Below are 24,099 nucleotides of genomic sequence, written 5' to 3' on the forward strand. Positions count from 1 at the left end.
TCAAAAGGAAATATAATGCACAAGCTAGGAAAAACAATAATCCACTATCAGGCAAGAACTTTCTGAAAAATATCTCTCCTTATAGGATTGAATGTTTGATTCTCAACAATGTTGTCTGTCAACCTGACAAACTGTATCATTAGCAAGAAGCAAGCAGGTCTTGATGTGACATGCCCAGGGGTCATTGTTTGAAATCTTTGTTTCCTAAGGGCAACAGAGCATTGAGGAAAGAGAGTGAATAAAGAGGCTGATTGCAATACAGTCAAGACCCGTGTAGAGGCAATAGCTTACACTAGCCTGCTGTGATAAGTACAAACCACCAAACAAAAGCACATCCTTTAAAAGCAATACAGAAATGACAAAAGGAAGTTCTGGAACCTTGACAAGAAATACAAAAATAAACAGCGAATACAATCTCCATACGCATTCATTAAACTGTGAAACATTTTTAAAGCTAAATAATTCTACAGCATGTAAAACAACCTGCTTCATTATAATTGGAAATAAGAAAAGTTACAGAAAGAAATCTTAATGCAGGCTCTCCGTTTGACCTTCACTAATGGATACCAATTCATATGAATTGAATGCAGAAATGCAAGCACCAACAGCAAACTAACTGATAATTTTGACGCAGTGTCTGTTTAAGCTGTACTTGGCTCATAGCCCTAACGCTTGCCTTTTAGCAACAAATAAATAAATGTAACTTTGTGATAATAATAATTGTGAAATAGTAGTCAGTGGTCTCCTTTTCTTTCTCTCTACAGTTCTAGAGTTTCCTTTCAAATACATGTTCTTATGGGATTTTTTTTTTTTTTGCTATAGCTGCTTCCTGTACTTGCTTAAGTTCAGAAAGGGACTTGGAGATTGTGTCTTTAGAGGAAATTAGAAGCTCATCCAGGCAGGCTCATGAATGAGTTCATTAGTTACCTTTCCAGAGGCTGGATGGCCATCTGTCGGGGGTGCTTTCAATGCAATTTTCCTGCTTCTTGGCAGGGGGTTGGACTGGATGGCCCATGAGGTCTCTTCCAACTCTATGATTCTATGATCCGGGTGATTGTCCAAGAATCCTTATTGTCTGGTCGTGTTCAGAGCCTGAGATGATAGAGCAGTGGTTCTCAACCTGAGCTCCTCAGATGTTTTTGGTCTTCAACTCCCAGAAATCCTAACAGCTGATAAACTGGCTGGTATTTCTGGGAGTAGGCCAAGAACATCTGGCGAACCCCGGTTGCGAACTAGTGTGATAGAGGAAAGGAAGACCTCTTAGTCTTATTCCACTACAGTCAGTGTTTCTGCTGAGCTAGAGGGTTACACAACTGAATAAAATAAACTTTGAGAGGCAACAGTAGAAACAAAGCAAGGAAAAGGTGTTCCTTCTCCAGGTGTTCAGCATATTTTTTTAAGTTACACTCTTGCTTGAGAGTCCATACAGATCTGGCTGTCAAGTGTCAACAATGGAGGATGAAACCAGGGATGTTGTCTATCACTAATGCTAGGCTCACTGGAAGTAAGGCTGTAGTCATAACAAGAGCTTGGAAAGGATTCATTCTGGACTGCAATTCTCAGAGACCCCATCTGGCATGGAGGACTCTGGGAGCTGTTGTCTGAAACAATAACTTTTACAAGTTATTAACTACGTTGTATGTAATGGTATAATGGATTATGACCTGTTATGATCATAACCTTTTGGGGATTATGGATTATGACCAGTTAGGATCTTAACTTATTTGGTAGCAGAGTTATGGAAGTGTTCCTTTAGTTTATTGAGTAATGGATGATCGCTGGGCACATAGATATCTTGTTTCTATTCAATCCTCTCAGCAAACAAAGATTCAGGTAGATTTCTTTTACAATAACAAGTTTATTTTACTCATAACTTCATGTATTTCAATATACAGGCACATTTCTTGTCAGGTTAAACTTTAAAAAGTTTCAGTTTGCACCTTTAACTTATTGTCTCTTCAAAAACATTATTGGTCTGTGCAGTTCTCTTTCATAAGAGTCTACCTTCAAAGAATTTAAACATCAACAGTTTTCTAACTTCCTACACTGACATCTGACTGAAAAACAGACCCAAGCCAACTCAAGGTTTAACTGCCTTCTAACGTCCAACACCAACTTCTGTATTCTAACTGGCACAAGGCTTAACTGTCATTTCTCAACTGTCATTATTTAAAAAGTATTCCAAACAGTCACATGACCTGCAGCCTCTCCCACTGCTTCAAGAACATAGAGCTAAGGAAACTCCAAACCAAAGAAGACATACACTTCAGGAAATAAAACAACACATTATAAACTGGCATAACATTAAATAGAGGAGACTGGAGACAGTTGCTATCTCCAACAATATGCACCCATTATGAGGGATTCACATTTAATTTTAGGAATAAAACATAGTACTGTTTAATTAGGCTTTATATGAATACATCCTCAATGCCAATTATACAAGGCAGTCAAAATTTTCCACCAGCAACTCTTTTCTATCTCACAGTTATAAATGCCTTCGTATATTTTGTACACAGGAATAAAAAAATATTGGCAGCAGTTATGGTAACTTCTCCTAGCATACCATGGCAAAAAAAAATCACTTATATGTCACTAAGGAAGGGAGCAAAGAGGGACACAGTTTTATATAAAATCTGCATTTACTCAGTTAAAAAGATTCCTGTTTGGAGATAATTGTGTTATTTATAGAAATGCAGTATATCTTGCCATCGGGGAGTGCTCACTGTTGGTGGTCAAATTTAAGTCTCATATCTTTTTTTCTTGACTTTATTTTTGCATTAGACCAGGATTGGTCAGCCCTTCAATTAAACAAATCCCCCAAACTAAGTATTTTCTTCTGACAGTGTTTTAAATTATTTTTGTTATTGGCCCTAAAGTCAATTCCAACATTTGGTGAATGTACCACAAGATTTCTTTTGGTAAGGTTTATTCTGAGGAGGCATTCCATTGCCTTATTGTGGATGGTGATTTTGCCCCATTCAGACCTCACCACATTCACATCTCAGCAGGGTATCACAAGGGGCTCTGTAGCTGGTGAGGAGTGCTGGTAGCAATACGGGATGACCCATCCTCGTCTGATCAGCATAGGGGAAGGTTAATGGCGTGTGGGCAATGGATGGGTCTGAAATGGACCTAATCAAGCTGTCCAAACAGCCACAAAGCCTGAGGATACTCTGATGTTTCCTGCAAACTCTGGAGCATCCCTTGGTTTTGTTTAGTGCAGAGCACAATAATGCTAAGGACTAAAAATTAAGCAAAATTCTGGAAACTTCAAGAAGTAAAAGGTAAAGGTAAAAGTAGTCCCTGACATTAAGTCCAGTCATGTCCGACTCTGGGACTCTGGTGCTCATCTCCATTTCTAAGCCGAAGAGCCAGCGCTGTCCGTAGACACCTCCAAGGTCATGTGGCCGGCATGACTGCATGGAGCGTCGTTACCTTCCCGCCGGAGCAGTACCTATTGATCTAGTCACATTTGCATGTTTTCGAACTGCTAGGTTGGCAGAAGCTAGGGCTGACTGCGGAAGCTCATACCGCTCCCTGGAATCAAACCTGCGACCTTTCGATCAACAAGCTCAGCAGCTCAGTGCTTTAACCCACTGAGCCACCGGGGGCCCTACTTCAAGAAGTGCTAGCATCGAATTCAGGGCCAGTATGCCCCCCCCCCCCCCAAATGTACACACAAACTAGGTCTGACCCTTGCTATATCTTCTCTAGTGAGTATTTTTACTAGTTTATTTGGATGGTTATTACAATGTTCTTCTGCCAAGCTCAGAAGAACATGGCTATCCTGTCTTCATACATGGCTATCCTGTCTTCATGCTCACAGCGACCATGTGATAATGGTTAAGCGTAGGGAGAGTCATCAGACTTCTAGACTCACCAATTCAGGATTGTCAGTTGAACAGAAACTGGAATCCAGGGTTTTTTTTTGGTCTGAGCTCTGTATTTTATTCAGAACATTATACTGTCTCTTTACATAAATACAAATAAAGAGCAAGACAATATACAAAGGAAAAAGGTGTCATTATAAGTATAGTCACCTGTCATATCGCAGTAAACTTTCAGAGGTCCCAACGCACCACTGCCATCTGGATCTATCCAGTAGGAACCTGTTGCTTTGCCCAAGTGCTTATATGCTTCACAAGAGAGTTCATAAATAGCTGAAACAAGCAAAATCACTTCTTAAGTAAATAAATTAGATTAAGATTCACAAGTATTATATTCTTAAGGAGATCAGTATGCAAAGGGATCTTATAGCACCTTAGAAATTGGGAAAATAAAATTAGTACCATGAGTTTTCACAAACCTCAGATGCACAGAGTACTAGCAACTTCGTTCTCTCAGTTCTCTAAGATCTCTAAGGTGCTTCAAGATCCCTTTGGATACTGATGTTCCAGATTAACATGCCCATGTCTCTAAATTCTTAAGGAATGAATTGTGAGATATGAATGAAAAAAGCATTGTAGAGGCATATAAATATTACACATAATTCAACAGATGCATGGAAGTATTTAGTGTATCACATGCTTTACAATCAGATTAAAAAAGCAAAGAGATAAAACGAGATTCAATCTTTGACAGTATTTCATGATTATTTAAAAACAGTGGAGCAAAGGGAAAATTAAGCTCAATTTATTATTTTTAAAAGGAATAAAGCATTGACCACCAATTAGCACATGGAGCTCATCTCCTTTTTGTTTATTATCACTCCTAACCAACATTGTCCATGGATAGAAATGTTGGGAGCTGCTGCCCAACAAAATCTGGAGCATTGCATTTTGCTCACTTGGTTCAAGATATTCCTTTTTTCCCCCATTATGTATACAATTTGGTGTTACTTTTAAATAAGGGTCTTGCACTGGTTATATCAGTGCAGGATGTTGCTCCTCTGTTCTTGCTTCCACTCCTTCCAGTAATGTAGTAGATGAGAACAAAGATGAGCAACTGTTGAGAGTTAGACAGAGGAAAATCAGAGTGTGCAGCCTTTTAAAAAAGTGTTTCACAGACAGATAATAAAATGCACAAAAATTGTCACAACTAAATCAACCTTAAATTTATGGTCAAAAATTGATCACCCTAGGACAGAGGTGTCAAACTCATTTTTCCTGAGGGCCACATCAGCTTCATGGTTGCCTTCAAAAGGTGATTTAGAATTGTAAGACTGTATAAATATAACTATGTTGCCTGGCACTGAAAGCTGAATACATGACATTATATAAATAAATGAATAACAACAATGAAAACAGCAAGATGAACCTATGTTGCCCTGGCACTGAAAGCCTAATACATGGTGCTAAATAAATAAATGAATAATAATAGTAACTATTATCTCCCAATGTGACACCCACCCATGGATTCAGAGGCGGCCCTAGGTAATTTTCAACGGTAAGCAAACAGTATTTTGACGCCCCCCCCCCCAACCAATCATTGATATATATTTTCTGTTCGTCGTGGGAGTTCTGTGTGCCATATTTGGTTCAATTCCATCATTGGTGGAGTTCAGAATGCTCTTTGATTGTAGGTGAACTATACATCCCAGTAACTACACTTGCCGCACTTGCTCCCTTGCCTGGCCTGCTTTGGGTCCGAGGCGTGCCTGAAGACCCTGGCGTGTGCACCAAAAGTCACCTCTTCTCCTGACTTTCTCCTCAGCCATTGGGACCAAGAGAGAGAGAGAGAGAGAGAGAGAGGTGGAGATGCCCACCTTTCCTGAAAGTAGGCGCAAAAACAAAGGAGGGAGCAGAGGTGGGAGATACCTCCAGCTGGAGGGGCTCTCTCTCTCTCTCTCGGTCCCAATGGCTGAAGAGAAAGTCAGGAGAAGAGGCGACTTTTGGTGCGCACTCTGGGGTTTTCAGACATGCCTCCGGACCCGAAGCAGGCCAGGTGTGGCGGCTCCACCCCTTGGCCCACCTGCGGATTGGGGAGAGGAGAGGAGGCTGGTGGAGCGCCGGGGGATCGGGAAAGGGAGCCGGTCATGGGGAAGGGATCGAACGCGGAGAACAATTGAGCGCCGGCTCTGCTCACACACCCGGTGGCTGGGTGGAGCAGGAACGAGAGGGGCTAGGTGAGGCTCAAGGGCCCGGCCCCTTTGGGAAGAGGACCGCCCGGCAGCGAGGCAGGAAAGCCGAGGCTCCCCCCTGACTGCCAGGGCTGTTGTGAGCTGAGAGGGCACTCCTCGAGTGGCGGTCGAGGGGCATTTACAGAGGCGCCTCTGCGCCCCTGGCAAAAAAAAGTGTTCTGCGACCGCTTACTTCGCGTAATGGACGAGCCGCCCCTGCATGGATTACCTCATATATTCCATTATCCCCAGAGCAAAGTGGGGGGAGCTGGTTTTCCACAAAATCTCCTCCTAATTTGTGCCGTGGAGTAAGGGCCAAATGGACACACCTATTTAAAAACATTCACTGCCTCCTCCTGACCTCAGGGGAAAGGCTTCCTAGGCCTGAGGACAAGAAAGAAAAAGCTGCCACCTGCCTCATGTGCTGTTCCCTTTGGAGCCTCACACAGATATTCAAGCCCTGACTGTGAGAGGTGATTCATATTCAGCATCCTCTCAACTCAGCCAAAGCAGCATCACCACTACCTTCTCCTGTTCTCCTTCCGTCTCCAGGACACCAGACACTGCAAGGAGGGAAATGGTGTGTGGTTGGAAACCCACCCATTTGCAACTAGGTTCCTGCTGCATTTGAAATGCGGAGGGGGCAGCACCAACACAAGAAGCCTTTGGATCTTGCAGGCCACATAAAATGACATGGCAGGATGGATTCAGCCTGCAGCCTTTGTGTTTGACACGTGTCCTCCAGGAGAACCACATTTCCTGGTGAATCAACTTGGTGTTGGTAAACAGCTTTATAAAGAAGTGAAGAGAAAACAAGAGACTGCCAGTGGCTGCTACTTATGATACCTGTATATTTCTTCCAGTATGCATTTGAATTCCTGCCTCTAGATTATATGAGCAGGTTGGTGCTATTGAATTTATATCCTGGTTATGGGCTTTCTATAGGCATCTGATTCAGAATTCTGGATGAATGAAACAGAATTCTGGATGAATGAAAAGAATACTAGACTAAGGAACTCACCACAAAGGGCTAAAATTGGTGGCAAGCACCAATTTTAGCCTAGGTCATCTACAGAGTTGGCTGGCTTCCATCACATGAAGCCGTGTCGCCTCTGTGGGTGAGGGAGGGAGGAGCTGGTGCATGCAGCTGGTAGGGCAACATGGGAGAGGTCCCGTGTTGCTATACAATCTATAGGCGGAAGTCACATACACCATACATGCTCACGCTTCCTCCCATGTGATCTCTCTCACTTGGATCTGGGCGATGCAGGGCGAGGGGCACTGGATTCCCCACACCCTCTATAAACCAGGGGACTGTCAATGGTGCTTGCTGGCCATCTGATGAGGTAGTAGATATGCCTTGAGACTTATCTAGCACAGCCATATTTTCCAAATAATTTTAAAGATTAAGTAATACCAGCATGGGTATATACCAGGGATAGAAAGGTTTTCCTGGTACATACATATACATTTATCTGGCTCTCCTGTTGTCATTGGTTAATTAAGTATTAAACCTATTTATTTATTTATTTATTTATTTATAATCATGCCTCTCTCCAAATGTAATGACTTAAGGTGTTTTTTTTTAAATTACAGAATATTGTTTATTAAAGATCATAATACCAAGTAATATTTAAAAGAAATCTGTACCTGGTTTGAAAGTTTTATTTCCTGTTTAAATGTTTTGTCCTGTTTTACTTTGAAAGTAGTTGCTATACTCCAGAAACTTCATTTTTGTGGCTGCCACAAACTATGTTGAATTAGTTGAGACCCTATGAGATATTCATTGAAAAACGTGCTGCAAAATGTCCCGCAAAAACATTTTTTTTTAGTTTAATAAACTTTTTCATGTTTTAATGATAGAACCAATTAGGAAATGACGTTTATAACCCAGAAACAAAAAATGTGTTACATAATGTAATAGGATAGTTTACAGACCACAAACAATTTTTCCTATTTCACACAACCCCAATTCAACATATATACCAAAGAAAGTGGCAATATACTGACTGAGGATTGAAATGAATCAATGTAAATTTTGAGAGTTACAAGCCAACACAAATCTTATATATGTACATATAAGCATTATTATTATCTTCTTTTAAAACCTGCATATGCTAAGAGAGGAAGAATAAAAAGCAAAAGAACAGAAAGAAGGAAAAAAGAGAAAGAAAAAGTTAAACTGTAATGACTTTTTGAGATTGTTTTGTTTTGCAAATAGCTTCTCCGTTTGTGCACTTAACCTATCCTTAACCCAATTAATTCAATTTGTATAAATCCAATTTTTGAGTAGTGAAACTGTAGAGAGTTTACTAGGACTACAGATAGAGATGTCCGTGCCTGGTGAGCCTTCACTAAACCAGATCAGCCGGGTTGAAGGCACAGCTACAAAGGTTTAATACAATTTGACCAAAGGGATGCAAGTACAAGCAAGATGCTTCACAAATACAAGCACAAACTCACAGAAAAACTCATGACATTTTATACAGTTCTGATAGCTATTCATACTGGTGATATGGTTATGCAGATGAATCTTTGATGAACTCAAATGTCCAGTTTCATGTGAAACAAAGGTTGCAAGACCCAAGAAAAAAAGGTGGCAGTTTCAAACAAACAGGAGCTTGGCTGCCCATTCAGAAAATTAGAGAATTCATATTTGTTGATCCCCCTCTTGGCATGGCATACTCTCAGCCTCAAGTAAAATGGACAAACATTCTGAGATCGTCTTGGTGACAAAGAGGACCATCTGTCTGCATGCATGCCCACACACACACACAGGTTTTGATATTTATCTGGCTTGGGAAATAGTTGGAGGGACCCTGCCCATGATCTTTGTTCCCAAGGAATTATATAAACTGAGGACACAGAGAGGTAGCTGTGTTCTAGATACATTTTGATATATTGATACAGTTTATACACTCAAGAATTGACACAATACATAAATGGTATAAGTTATACGTATATCATCAAGTTGATGCATTTATTAAAGGTTTAGAACAGATAGCGTTTTTAGGGGACAGCTGCTGCTATTTCCACCCCAGAATTTCTAGTGCAGTGGTTCTCAACCTGGGGTCTCTAGATGTTTTTGGCCTACAACTCTCAGAAATCCCAGCCAGTTTATCAGCTGTTAGGATTTCTGGGAGTTGAAGGCAAAAAACATCTGGAGACCCCAGGTTGAGAACCACTGTTCTAATGGCTTTGGCATTTCACGACTTTGGAGCCACAGAAAATGTTTTAGAAAAAATAATATATCCTGCTTGGAGTCTCTTTAATGTCCAGAAAGTTTTGGAGAGGGGGGGGGGGTGCAACAAAATCGGCAACAAAATCAAAATAATACTTTATAGTCACAAAATTTTCAGTTACCTGAGCTTATGGATTTAGGATTAAGAATTGCATTTGGGGGAACAGGATTCAAATATCCAAAATGCTATGTTGTCTATACACCACAAAGAAGTGCAGAATTTTGTCTGATATTGAGATCAATGAAACTCTGGGACACATAATTTTTATCTTTGTGATGCCGAAAGGATTCTCAAAATCTGTGAGTTTCACAATACACTGGTGATGCAATTTATCAGGAATTTAGATTGAGCATTCCAGAAGATGAAGACAGCTTTTCATCCAACAAGGGGAGCAAATGTTTCCTATACAATAGTTGTTCAGTGAAACAGAGCAGATTGAAACTAAATTCTTTCTTCCTTTTCAGATTGTAATCCATAGGTTTACTTTTGATATTGTCATCAGCCAATGGGATTTTGGCCTGCATCAATAGGAGCATAGTGTCTAGATCTAAGGAAGTAATGCTACCCCTCTATTCTGCTTTGGTTAGACCACATCTGGAATACTGTGTCCAATTCTGGGCACCACAATTCAAGAGAGATATTGACAAGCTGGAATGTGTCCAGAGGAGGGCGACTAAAATGATCAAGGGTCTGGAGAACAAGCCCTATGAGGAGCGGCTTAGGGAACTGGGCATGTTTAGCCTGAAGAAGAGAAGGCTGAGAGGAGATATGATAGCCATGTATAAATATGTGAGAGGAAGCCACAGGGAGGAGGGAGCAAGCTTGTTTTCTGCTTCCTTGGAGACTAGGACGCGGAACAATGGCTTCAAACTACAAGAGAGGAGATTCCATCTGAACATGAGGAAGAACTTCCTGACTGTGAGAGCCGTTCAGCAGTGGAACTCTCTGCCCCGGAGTGTGGTGGAAGCTTTTAAGCAGAGGCTGGATGGCCATTTGTCAGGGGTGATTTGAATGCAATATTCCTGCTTCTTGGCAGGGGGTTGGACTGGATGGCCCATGAGGTCTCTTCCAACTCTTTGATTCTATGATTCTATGATTTGTTTCACGGCATAGTGGGAGTGGACTACATTACCTGGCTAAATATTCAAAACAAGGCTTTCCCTTCTGCCCAATTGATTCACTAATGGTTATTTCATTTTAAACTGATTAAACATTTCATTGTGTGCAAGGCTTTGAGAACATTAAAAATAAATTCACTGTAGCTGTTGTAGTTTAGCATGATGGTAACGTTGCTACTACTGGTAGGAGAGAGAAGAGGGCTGCGCAGGTGTTGGAAGAGGAGCAGCAGTGAAAGCGGATTAGGGAGATAATCATGGCCCCGAGTGATTCTGAAACCTTTGAGGGCTTCTCCGACTGTGAAATGGGGGATGGGGAGGAAAGCAGGAGAGTCAAGCGGGCTACTCGTGAACAAGAGTCTGATGAGGAGATTCAAAGGAAGCGTATCTGTTATATACTTAACGCTCCTACAGAGGGCGAGGACTTCATGGGGTTTGAAGGGAGTGATGGGACTGGGAGTGACATGGGGGAAGAGGATGTGCTTGATTGGACCCGTGTACAGGAGATTAGGGATATCTGTAACCAACCCACCTCCAGTGATTACTTCGAGGGGTTTACAGGAGAATGGCAACCGGGGAGCACTTGGCAAGATCTAAGTCTTGACAGACGCTGGCAGAGGTGGAGGGATGGGCGCCCGGATTCAGCTGCAGGAATTGGGGCAGCTGAGAGCGATGATGAAAGGGTGGGGAGCACCTCATCTTGTGATGAGGAACTTTAGGATAAAAGTAGGTTTTGTTTGTATGGATCTTTGTAGAAGGCAAAGTGTCTCTTTTGGGGTGTGAATCTTTGTTCCTGCCACAATTCTTGAGCTTGGGTCCTTGGACTACAGATTCCTGTGTTCCTGTGTTTACTCCTTGTGATTCCGTGAACAACGACTTCTACTCTACCGCTTTGAGTCCGGACTGTTTTGGACAACGCTTTTTTGCTTCTTGGACTTGGTCAACTTGCCTACCTCGTGCTTTGACTTTGGAATGTTTTTGGACTCTGTTTTTGCCTCTTCCTAATGTACTTTTGAACGTTTTGTGAACTGTGTGGTTTTAAAACGGATTCCTATACTTTTTGTTATACTGGATTAAACGTCAGGATAATCCGGGTTATATTTTAGTTGCTTATATCACCTTGTTTTTGATACCAACTCATTGGTTGAGCTTGAGACACTGAATTTAAGTATTTCAAAGACTCTTTTGTGAACAATAAAACTGTGTTTGGACCTTGTACTCTGTGTTTGGCTTTATTGGGGCTTCTGGGTCTTGACAGTAGCTAAATTCAGGCCATTCAAATCAACTCTATTTCATGCAAGCAAAATTCCACAAACATTTTCTTGTTTTTAAATAAATTAGTAAAACAATTCATTTTGAAGGCAAAGGAGAAAGGAAATCCATGTATTTATATGGCGTTCCATATCCAAAGCTCGGACAGCTAACTGTAAGATCCATTTAAAAAAGGGAACAGAATAAACTAAAAAATAAGTGTCTTAGCACTCACCTACATATCCTCAAAATCTAAGGTCATTCTGTAGCAGAAATGCTTTGGACTGGCCCTGGAGGCTCTGGAGGTGTTCAGAGTCCATCCAGGTTGTAAATGTTTTGGTTGTTTGGATTGTGATCCGTACTGTTGCTTCCATCACTGTGGTGGTCAGTCAGAGAGGTCTGGGTCGTTGTTGAGTACATTCACTGACATCAGCAAAGGTGCCCACCAGGCATGTAGCCGGGGGGGGGGGGGACGGGACTTGGGGGGCTTCAGCCCCCCCCCCCCCCCAAATTCTCATGGTGGTCCATGAGAAGGCCTTACTGGTACATTATTTAAACTGTTATGTTTATTCATATCATGATCTGATCACAATGCTCAATATATCCCATATGCATGGGGGTATTGGGGTAACGATACAAAAGGTTTGCTAGGGTAGACCCTCTTTCACTCAGACTCAGCCCCCCCCGAACCAAACTCAGCTCCCCCCCCCCAAAACAAAATCCTGGCTACGGGCCTGGTGCCCACATAACCAAGGATAAGAAGGGGTGATCCTCCTCTCTGATAACATGGGCACCTTTCTCGATGTCAGTGAAGGCACCTATGATCAGTCAGGAGTTTTCCCAAGCTCTCCAGACAGCTGCCGTGGCAATGAAAATGACACGGTCTCAATATATCACCTTTTTCCTATGCTGCAAAACACAAAAAAGGGTGTTGCCATTGCCAGTCCATGTGAAGTGGAGACACTCTGGATCCAGTCTGCTGTCCACACTCAGTCCGAAGTGTGGGGCTGGTCTGGAGTTCCAACAAAACTGCACAGCATCCCCTGACAACTTAATTTACAAAAATTACAAAAAAAATGTAGTCATTTAATACTCTGCCACTACTTCAGGTTCTCTTATATAGGCAGAGAAATGTGAAACTAACATATGCTCAAAACTTCACATCAAAACAGTGTACTTAAATTTGTAGAGCAGTTAACCTTTACTGCACATGCCCTATTGAGCTCAGTATAATGTGGTCTGAATAAACATAATGTTTCTGTTTCTAATATTACAGATCATTTCTAATAGCACCAAATACCAAACACTAACGTTCTAAAAATAATGAGGTGATTTTTCTCATAGTACGACTGAAATGTCAATATTTTTATAACTATGAATGGCCATCTTAAAATAAAATATACAAAAATGTTCCTGCTGTTTGCACATTATTTTAACTAGAATAATGCAAACCTTAAAATATTTGCATTTTTATTAGCATCTGAATATTAATAGCCTCTTCTCTGTCACACAAAGCATTACTTAAAAGCTACAATTTCTGTCCTCATCACATTGTATTCTATAATTGGATAACCCATTTCCTTTCTAACTAAAGTACAGATTTCTCTCTCACACATGTTATCATATATTCTGCAAATATTATAAGTCATGTATAGTCCCCAGTTGGAAGGAAAAGGAGAAAACAATAGAATACCATTGTCTATTGCAGGGGTGCTCAAACTTTTCCAATCACAGAGCCTTTTTTGAAGCAAAAATTTATCATGGAACTCCAAAAATGTGTGTGTGTGTGTGTGTGTGTGTGTGTGTATATATATATATATATATATATATATATATATATATATATTGATGAAGGCATGATGAAAATGCATAATACATATATTGGAAATATATATATTGGATGTAACCATATTAGAAATAGGAATTAGAAAATATATATGAAATCACAAAGGGATATGTATGTATGCATGAACTTCACTTGGGAAAATATTCTCTTCTTAAAAGCTGCAAATTAGATGCCACAGAGGCCAGAAAGAGGCCAGGGTCTATGGAAAGGAATGTCTAAGGCTTCTGGAAAATGTCATGAGACCCTTCCATCTTGTCCCAAGCAGGGCTTATTGTAAGATTTATGATGTAGCCTTGCTATTAAGAGGCTTCTTATCCATCTCAAGATGGATGGAAGCTCTTGCTATCAGTAGCTGGTAGCACTCTGGTGCTATGAGGTACAGGATGGTTCTCTAATAGCAACTCTTTAGATAAAGGTGCTTAATGGAAGTTAAGGTCTTGAAATTAAAAATATGCTATTGAAGACAGTGTAAAAGTAGAATTTTGGGATGCACATTATGATGCTTGTATGATGTATGCATATTATTTTAAAGGGTATATAAACCAAGGCAATCCCTTTGTCCACTACTCTGTCTTCCTGGAATACCAGCAGGGTCCATATCTGGTTGGCGCCAACCGAGAATAAACCATGCTTTTACAGACCTCAGGAACTCTCTTTTGTCTCTTTTCCTCAAACTTCCTCCCTGCCATTTCAATATTATATTATATTATATTATATTATATTATATTATATTATATTATATCAGGCATGGTCAAACTTTTGATGCAGTGTATCCTTTTCTTTTTGAAAAGTGTGCTCCCAATTTTAAATTAATAAGCAACCTATCATCTCTTTACTGAATATGCATTTCCTAAAGACATTTTGCACCTTGTTTAATTTTTTCAAAATAGTAGAGTGTCTGCTGCATTTACTGGGCTCATTGCTTCCACATTACAAGTTAATCACTGTATATCCATCATTTGATTTTATCAATATCTGTTTCCCCTTGCCCATCTGGATCTGTGTCTCTGCCATCGTTCTTTGCATTTTCTTCTCAATGCATTTGATCGTCCGCCCCTCCCTCTCTCCTTCCTCTTCTTTTTCCTCTTCTCCTTCTTCTCCTTCTCCCCTCTGATGTGTACCCAATCTGTCACCATATTTCTTGAAAAATTATGTTGCCTTTTGCACTGCATTTATTCTGGATCTCTTATGGTTAAATCTGAGAGATTTGTTCTAGTTTTTCTCATCTGAACCAAATATCCTTTGCTTTCAACTTTTGTGCCAGAAAAGTAAAATATTTTCTTCTCTCTGGAATCCTTAAACAGAATAATTTGTTGGCAATTGATTGTCAACTTGTTCAGAAAATTCTGTTGTAGAATCAAATTTTACAAAAATCAACCAACTTCCAAAAAAACCCCTCTAAGCAGCATTCTCTGTTTGGCCACATAAGAATCCTATTGCTAGATCTTATCAATCTCTCAATTTATTTATTTATTTATTTACTATTCTTGTATACCGCTATATCTCAAGCCCGAGGGCGACTCACAGCGGTTTCCAGACAGCAAATAGCAAGACAATAAAAACAGCAATAATTAATATGCAAAAACAGTTAAATTACACATTTCCATTACTAACTAATAAACAATCATCAATACACAGTTATCACAAATCCCATCCCCGATCGCCTCATCATCCAAGCGTGATCCAAGTTCGTCGTCCATTGTTCCGTTCCTATGTTCAAATTACCAAAATTGCACTGAATTACTCAAACGCCTGCACAAACATCCAGGTCTTCAGCTTTCTACGGAATGTCATGAGAGATAGTGCCAGCCTAACGTCTACAGGAAGGGCGTTCCACAGCCGAGGAGCCACCACCGAGAAGGCCCTATCTCTCGTCCCCGCCAACCGTGCTTGAGAGGCTGGCGGGATCGAGAGCAGGGCCTCCCTGGAAGATCTCAAAGTCCGGGTGGGTTCATAGGCCAAGATGCGGTCAGATAGGTATCTTGGGCCGGAACCGTTTAGGGCTTTATAGGCCAATACCAACACCTTGAATTGGGCCTGGTAGCAAATCGGCAGCCAGTGGAGCTGGTGCAACAGGGGGGTTGTGTGCTCCCTGCGCTCCGCTCCTGTTAGAATCATGGCTGCCGCGCCATGATTCTCAACTGAAATCTTTTTGTAAAACTTCAAAGAAAAAAAACCCAACACAAGTATCTTTTATCTGCTGTTCTGATATACCTTGAACTCTCGTGATTTTCTCCTTGGGGTCTAGGAGTGCCATTGTGCAGGGGAAACTTATTTTGAGGAGACAGGCTAGGTGGTATACACAGATTCCTCATTTTAATTCCCATTGTCTCTTCCTTTCTATGACCACTAAAAAGCCCTGAAGTTCTCCTTTAAGGGAACAGGTTTTTTCCAAGATTAAATACTGACCAGACTGGTACAGCCTTGGAACACAAGATACCTTAGTCCAAATGTTTTATAATTTTTTCATGATATTGTTTTATACTCATGTACTGTTTATGTTATATACTGCACTGCAGTGTCTTGTAAGATGCCCATAGTCCCTTTTGGGAGATGATGATGGGATATAAATAAAGATTATTTTTATTATTACTTTACTGACACAAAAACACAGTATGTCACAGCAAACGAGATCTATATGCAAGATTTCATATCACAAAATCACAAGTCGAACACTTCTCAAGCGTCTAGGACTGTGTGATGTATTTTCCAATGATGTGCGCAGATCCAAGTAAGGTGGCCTTTTGTAGATCATGATTTTGTCGATGTTTATTGTTTCCAAATGCTGGCTGAGATCTTTTGGCATGGCACCCAGTGTGCTGATGACCACTGGGAACACCTGTACTGGTTTATGCCAGAGCCTTTGCAGTTCGATTTTGAGATCCTGGTAACGGCTGAGTTTTTCCTGTTGTTTTTCCCCAATGCGACTGTCACCCGGTACGGCGACATCCAAACTTTTTTCTTTTCCACAATCATGATGTCTGGCGTATTGTGTTCCAAATTATTATTATTATTATTATTATTATTATTATTATTATTATAAACACAACAAGATAAGTCCACAGCAAACAAGATCACCCTGCTGGTTGTAGTATTGGATCACACAAGTGTCTAGGACTGTGTGATGTATTGATGAATAATAATAATAATAATAATAATAATAATAATAATAAGCAAAGATATCATTTTTCATTAACCTCAGTTCAGCTAATTCAGTTGGTTTAGGTTGGTCCAAAGGTATTCATTTAGCTCCTTTAGCAGCCATTTGCCTCCAAATCATTTAAACTTTCAATATATCTCAGCAGTATTAGTAGACTAACACATTTTAAATGATTTCCAGCTAATTTAAAATAACTGGGACTTTCTTTTAATGATGTGCCTATACACACGGTGGCACTGCTGTACACTTTCTTTCTCTCAGTGTTTCTTAGTTACTGTTGCCAAGGTGGTGGGGAATTCTGCTTCCAAAAGTTCTAATATTTAATGCATTGTCGAAGGCTTTCATGGCCGGAATCACTGGGTTGTTGTAGGTTTTTTCGGGCGGTATGGCCATGGTCTAGAGGCATTCTCTCCTGACGTTTCGCCTGCATCTAATATTTACTTCCTATAGGCCTTGTTCATTGGAACTTTGGTTGTCAAGTTAATGCAAACAGAAATTTAACTCGTTCTTAGTTACATAGGCTGTTGCTAACGGTCATGCAGCCTCTCAAAATTTAGCAGGTTTCAATAATCAGTCAGAAGTATATATCATCAAGGTAAATATTTGATTTTTTCATTAAAATGGGCAAATAGTTATTGCTTGGACTGTGAATTTAAAGCTACCGCAGCTGCAGCAGGACTTCTTTTTGACTCCTAGTTAATCCCCATAACATTGAGGCAAGTGCTGAAACAAATGGCTTAGGAAAGCATAAGAGGGAGAATCTGCACCTTGTGAATAGCCTCTGCACTCCCCATTCCTCGGGGGAGTGTTTCCACCAGTCCAAGTATCTCAGGACTGGTGAGCTATGGAAGTAGAATAATAGAATAATAGAATCATAGAATCAAAGAGTTGGAAGAGACCTCATGGGCCATCCAGTCCAACCCCCTGCCAAGAAGTAGGAATACTGCATTCAAATCACCCCTGACAGATGGCCATCCAGCCTCTGTTTAAAAGCTTCCAAAGAAGGAGCCTCCACCACACTCCGGGGCAGAGAGTTCCACTGCTGAACGGCTCTCACAGTCAGGAAGTTCTTCCTCGTGTTCAGGTGGAATCTCCTCTCTTGTAGTTTGAAGCCATTGTTCCGCGTCCTAGTCTCCAAGGAAGCAGATAACAAACTTGCTCCCTCCTCCCTGTGGCTTCCTCTCACATATTTATATATGGCTATCATATCTCCTCTCAGCCTTCTCTTCTTCAGGCTAAACATGCCCAGCTCCATAAGCCGCTCCTCATAGGGCTTGCTCTCCAGACCCTTGATCATTTTAGTTGCCCTCCTCTGGACACATTCCAGCTTGTCAATATCTCTCTTGAATTGTGGTGCCCAGATTGGACACAATATTCCAGGTGTGGTCTAACCACAGCGGAATAGAAGGGTAGCATGACTTCCCTAGATCAAGACACTATGCTCCTTTTGATGCAGGCCAAAATCCCATTGGCTTTTTTTGCCGCCACATCACATTGTTGGCTCATGTTTAACTTGTTGTCCATGAAGACTCCAAGATCTTTTTCACACGTACTGCACGTACTGTCCCCCATTCTGTATCTTTGCATTTTGTTTTTCCTGCCAAAGTGGAGTATCTTGCATTTGTCACTGTTGAACTTCATTTTGTTAGTTTTGGCCCATCTCTCTAATCTGTCAAGATCGTTTTGAATCCTGCTCCTGTCCTCTGGAGTATTGGCTATCCCTCCCAATTTGGTGTCATCTGCACCAGACGACACCAAATGGTGGCTTCCCCTTCTTACCGAGGCATCTGCCTATGCATCCTCATCTTGCTTGAGGCTCTCAAGTTTTATTATGCAATCCTATTCAGTGAGACAATTTGTTTAAAATAATCTTATTCTTATTCAGTCTGCAGTAAAATAGCTAGCCTCTCCTTTCCATGGCCAGGGGGAAATTCTCACTCCCAAGATGCAAATCACACTTATCTATCAGTGATGTCTTCACATGGGCTACCTAATTGCCACACATCGTGGCAAATGTGGCAACCGCCGTATGGGGGGAGGCATAGGAAACCTGTTGCCCCATGTTCCGGATCACCCTGCTTACCTTTAAGCCAATCTCTCAGGGGAAAGCGTCAACCACATGACTTCCCCCCATTCTTTCTGGCGCAACCCCATTCTTTCTGGTGCAACACAGGAAGACTCCAGTGTTGTCACTGTGGTGGCATATGACAGTTCCACACTAGTTGACTCACAGAGCCTCACTGGAAGTTCTTTTGTGTCATGAGATGGGAGTCGGCGGGCTCCATGGGTCAACTAGGGCTGAACTGGCATACTTTACTTAGGCAATCCCTTGTTTTCTGAGAAGGATTGTCTTCTGGTATTCTTGTGGGTCCGTATGTGGCTGTGGAGCCCTATTCTTGCTCTGCATCTTCTTCTGCAGTGAGAGCATTGGTTTCCAGGTGGAAAGCAGTCTCGGTCGGGGTTGGCTTGACGCGCCTTCCTCTTGGCAAGCTTCTCCCTTTCGCCTTCCATTTGTGCCTCTTCAAATTCTGCAGCACTGCTGGTCACAGCTGACCTCCAGCTGGAGCGGTCAATGGCCAGGGCTTCCCAGTTCTCAGTGTCTATGCCGGAATTTTTAAGGTTGGCTTTGAGCCCATCTTTAACTCTCTTTTCCTGTCCACCAACATTCCGTTTTCTGTTCTTGAGTTCGGAGTAGAGAAACTGCTTTGGGAGATGGTGGTCGGGCATCCGGACAACATGGCCGGTCCAGCGGAGTTGATGGCGGAGGACCATTGCTTCAATGCTGGTGGTGTTTGCTTCTTCCAGCACACTGACGTTTGTCCGCCTGTCTTCCCAAGAGATTTGCAGGATTTTCCGGAGGCAGCACTGATGGAATCGTTCCAGGAGTTGCATGTGACGTCTGTAGACAGTCCACGTCTCAAAGGCATATAGCAGGGTTGGGAGGACAATAGCTCTACAAACAAGCACCTTGGTATCCCTACGGATGTCCCAGTCCTCAAACACTCTCTGCTTCATTCGGAAAAATGCTGTGCTCACAGAGCTCAGGCGGTGTTGTATTTCGGTGTTGATGTTGACTTTGGTGGAGAGGTGGCTGCCAAGGTAGCGAAAATGTTGAACATAGTGCCAGACAATTACTAAACCTTCTCAACCTGGGGGTCGGGACCCCTGTGGGGGTCGTGAGGGTGTATCAGAGGGGTCACCAAAGACCATTAGAAAATACAATATTTTCTGTTGGTCATGGGGGTTCTTTGTGGGAAGTTTGGCCCAATTCTTTCATTGGTGGGGTTCAGAATGCTCTTTGATTGTAGGTGAACTATAAATCCCAGCAACTACAACTCCCACATGTCAAGGTCTATTTTCCCCCAAACTCCACCAGTGTTCACACTTGAGCATGTTGCGTATTCGTGCCAAGTTTGGTCCAGATCCATCATTGTTTGAGTCCACAGTGCTCTCTGAATGTAGGTGAACTACAACTCCAAAACTCAAGGTCAATGCCCACCAAACCCTTCCAATATTTTCTATTGGTCATGGGAGTTTTGTATGCCATGTTTGGTTCCATTTCATCATTGATAGAGTTCAGAATGGTCTTTGATTGTAGGTGGACTATGAATCCCTGCAACTACAACTCCCAAAATCAATTTGCCTGAACCCCACCCAGTATTCAAATCTGGTTGTATTGGGTATTTGTGCCAAATTTGGTCCAGTGAATGAAAATACATCCTGTATATCAGATATTTACATTATGATTCATAACAGTAACAAAATCACAGTTGTGAAGTAGCAACAAAAAAATTTATTGTTGGGGGTCACCACAACATGAGGAACTGTATTAAGGGGTCGCAGCATTAGGAAGGTTGAGAAACACTGGTTTAAGTGATTCAGAGCTAGTAAGTCAGTGAATAGTTTCATCTTAAGGTTGTTTATTTCCACACTAGTTGACTCACAGAGCCTCACTGGAAGTTCTTTTGTGTCGTGAGATGGGAGTCGGTGGGCTCCATGGGTCAGCTAGGGCTGAACTGGCATATGCTGCCAAAGTAAGCCCTGTCTGATGAGGTCCTAAATCTCATTTCTTCCTGGGTTTTACCTACTGAACATAGTGCCAGACAATTACTAAACTTTCACAGTTATCTCCCTCAAATTCTAGAAGATGAATTCCTATCTCAAGACAACAATTGTTTAAGAGATTCGGAGCTAGTAAGTCAGTGAATAGTCTCATCTTAAGGTTGTTTATTTCCCAATGAAAAAGCTAATGTGGAATTTCAGACCCCAGTTTTCGTTTGTCTTCTCTAAATCCAAACAAAGAGACTAGTGACAGTCTAATCCAGGGGTCCTCAAACTTTTCAAACAGAGGGCCAGGTCACAGTCCCTCAAACTGTTGGAAGGCCAGATTATAATTTGAAAAAAAGCATGAATGAATTCCTATGCACACTGCACATATCTTATTTGTAGTGCAAAAGACACTTCGAAACGATACAATAATTAAAATGAGGAACAATTTTAACAAATATAAACTTATTAGTATTTCAATGAGAAGTGTGGGCATTCTTTTGAGATAGGATTGTTTTTGTTGTTGTTGTTGTTGTGTGCTTTCAAGTCATTTCATACTTAGGTTGATCCTGAGCGAGGACTGGGTAAATGACCTTGGAGGGCCGCATCTGGCCCCCGGGCCTTAGTTTGAGGACCCCTGGTCTAATCGAAAGATGGGAAGAAGTTACACAGTATAGCTCAAAAGAAGCTGAGAGACAACTAAAGTTCTTCTCTTGGTCTGTTAATTTCTTAACCAGTATGTCCTTAACTTTTATTGAAGTTAGTTTATCCTTTAAATAAAGAATAAGTGCTGGGAAAGGCTATAAACTATAACAAAATAAAGTAAAATAAACAGCGTTGATAGTTCCAATTTCCATTTGTTCCACAGCCTATAAATAAAACAAGCACTTATACTTGCAATTGAAACCATTCACAGTTCATAAAAGCTAAAGGTGACTCCCAAGGAAGGTGCAGACTCACAGTAACTATAATTAAAACGGATAAGAACTTTATGGTCTCATTATAGCCTGAGAAGGAAAAAAAAGTATAACAAAACTTATTGAACAAAGTCAGTAGTTACAAGAGTTCAGCCAAGAGCAGCTGGTTGGAGCAATTGAAAACAAATAAGGGAGAAAAACTTAAAGTAAGCTGTAGAGCTCAGACAAAACACAGCTGTTCATGTCACCAAATTTGGTCTCGACAGCATATTTATGATTAAAGTTTTAATTATCACGTGTAAAGATAGGAAACGGCAATATCTTTTCAAGTCACTCTGTCTCACTATTTGCATGATAAAATTAATTATGTCCAACCAGAATATATTTTTGGATATCAACAAATAATATAGTGTACCTCATGTAGTGTATATTTTTTTACTTCTCGCTAAACTCTTTTACAAACACTCCATTCATCTTACAGTAATTTACTTGTGAAGTCATCTGAATTCCTTCCTTCAATCCTTTTAAAATCAAATTCAAAGACATCTTTGATCTTAATTCTATGTTGCTGACTTCTTTCGCTCTCCACCGTTGTTTAGCTTTGCCTTCGGTTTTCCTTCTATCGCCTTTTTGTCTTGTGTTTGGCTGCTAATTAAAGTTGTAAGCACACCGGCAAGTCCTCTGTATCATTTTAATTGATACACAGCATCAGATCAGACATTTCTAAAATAATACATCATGACAGCAGTGATCTATTCTATTCATCCACCTGCATGTGTCCCCTGCTGTTTTATTGTCATTACATAATGAAACTCTGCTGATATTAACCAGTTTCTCTGACTGAGTTATGTCAATGAATCATGCAGATAAGATGTCATAATTCAGGAAGGATATTAACAAGCTAGAATGTGTCCAGAAAATGCGACCAAAATTATCAAAGTTTTGGAAGTCAAACCCTATGAGGAATGTCTTAGTTAATAGCCAGCTATGAGAGAAGAAGGCTGATAGGTGTTGTGATAGCCATCCTTAAATATCTGAAAGGTGTCACATTGAGGAAGGAGCAAGCTTGTCTTCTGCTGCTCTAGAGACTAGGACAGGGAGCAACTGATTCAAATAGCAGGAAAAGAGATTCCACCTAAACATTAGGAGGAGCTTCCCGATGATAAGGGCTGTTTGGCAATGCCTTGGAGCTTGGTGGAGTCTCCTTCTCTTGACGTTTCTAAGAATAGCCTAGATGGTCACCTGCAGGGCTGTAGCCAGAAAAATGTTTGGGGGAGGGTTGAAAATTTCAGGGAGGGTTGAAAATTTTGGGGAAGGTTGAAAATTTTTTTGGGGGGGGTTGAAAATTTCGGGGGGGGGGGTTAGGGTCACGCTGAAGCAAAGAGCACAGCAGGGGGCAGAGCAGCCTTTAATAGCCTGCAGCTCCGCCCCTGTCAACCACCTCCACCAAGTCTGGCCTCCTTAATGAGAGCATTCAACACCATCCCCCACCTCAACTTGGTTGCTTTGCTACATCGGCTATTGCTGCAAGTAATGACATTGTGAATAAATTGTCAATATTTGCTTGAGATAGTGCTTGCAGTTCTGGAGGGACCCTTAATTTTTTGCATCTCATAGACTTAGCATGGGGATTTGGTTAACAAGTTAAAATTCTTAATTGTTTTTACTCTGAAAAATTTCAGGGGGGGGGGGTTCAACCCCTAACTCCCCCCCCCCCCCTCCGGCTACAGGCCTTGCCATCTGTCAAGAGTGCTTTGGTTGTATTTTACTACAGGGCAGGGGGTTGGACTGGATGGTCCTTGTGGTGTCTTTCAACTCTTTGATTCCATAATCCTGCAACAGTAATGTGACTTTATCCCCTTCACTTTATGAGACAAAGCCATGTTAGAAATCTTACCAGACTGGAAAATATGGGATCTTTTGTAGCTTTGCAAAGTATTAATAGTAGCCCAATTTTGGATCAATGTTACTGTGATAATCGTATCTGATTAAAACTGTCCCTCTCATAAACTATAATTTGCTTTATGAAACCAAGTATTTGGAGAACTATATAGCATGTCTATATTTTCTCTGTTCAGTAGTCAGGAAAATATTTCTATCCAGAATATGATGGTTCTAAAAAAGGGTTATATTCTTGCTGATATCCCAATTTGAATCTCTCCGTCTTTGCACATTCATAGTCTCCTTAATCAGGCAATTGGGGCTCCCTCTCTGCTCCTGCAACAGTTGGAGAAGTGTCTGTCTGGCCCACTCTGGGAGTGATCAAGTATATGACATGCTGGCATAGAGAGTCGTTGTAGATCCAGCTTAGGTTTCTTCTCAAAGGCAACAACATATAATTTCCTCTTTAAATTGTATATTCTACTGTTTTTAGTATTGTTTCCTGCATTGAGTCTCTCTTATTATTTTACTGACACAAAAGCACAGTATGTCACAACAAACCAGATTCATATTGTTTTA

At 41.1% G+C, this 24,099-nt stretch overlaps 1 protein-coding gene across 1 annotated transcript in view; it reads right to left on the reverse strand.

Moving 5' to 3' along the window:
* CNTNAP2 (contactin associated protein 2) overlaps positions 1–24,099 on the reverse strand; it is a 1,109,924-nt gene that overhangs the window by 168,361 nt on the left and 917,464 nt on the right. Inside the window, exon 12 of the mRNA XM_060781556.2 lies at positions 4,044–4,163. Within this exon, the coding sequence (XP_060637539.2) occupies positions 4,044–4,163 (120 nt within the window). The remainder of the gene's footprint in view (positions 1–4,043; positions 4,164–24,099) is intronic.

The sequence above is a fragment of the Anolis sagrei genome, chromosome 6, assembly GCF_037176765.1.
Source record: "Anolis sagrei isolate rAnoSag1 chromosome 6, rAnoSag1.mat, whole genome shotgun sequence".
Classification (NCBI taxonomy): domain Eukaryota; kingdom Metazoa; phylum Chordata; class Lepidosauria; order Squamata; family Dactyloidae; genus Anolis; species Anolis sagrei.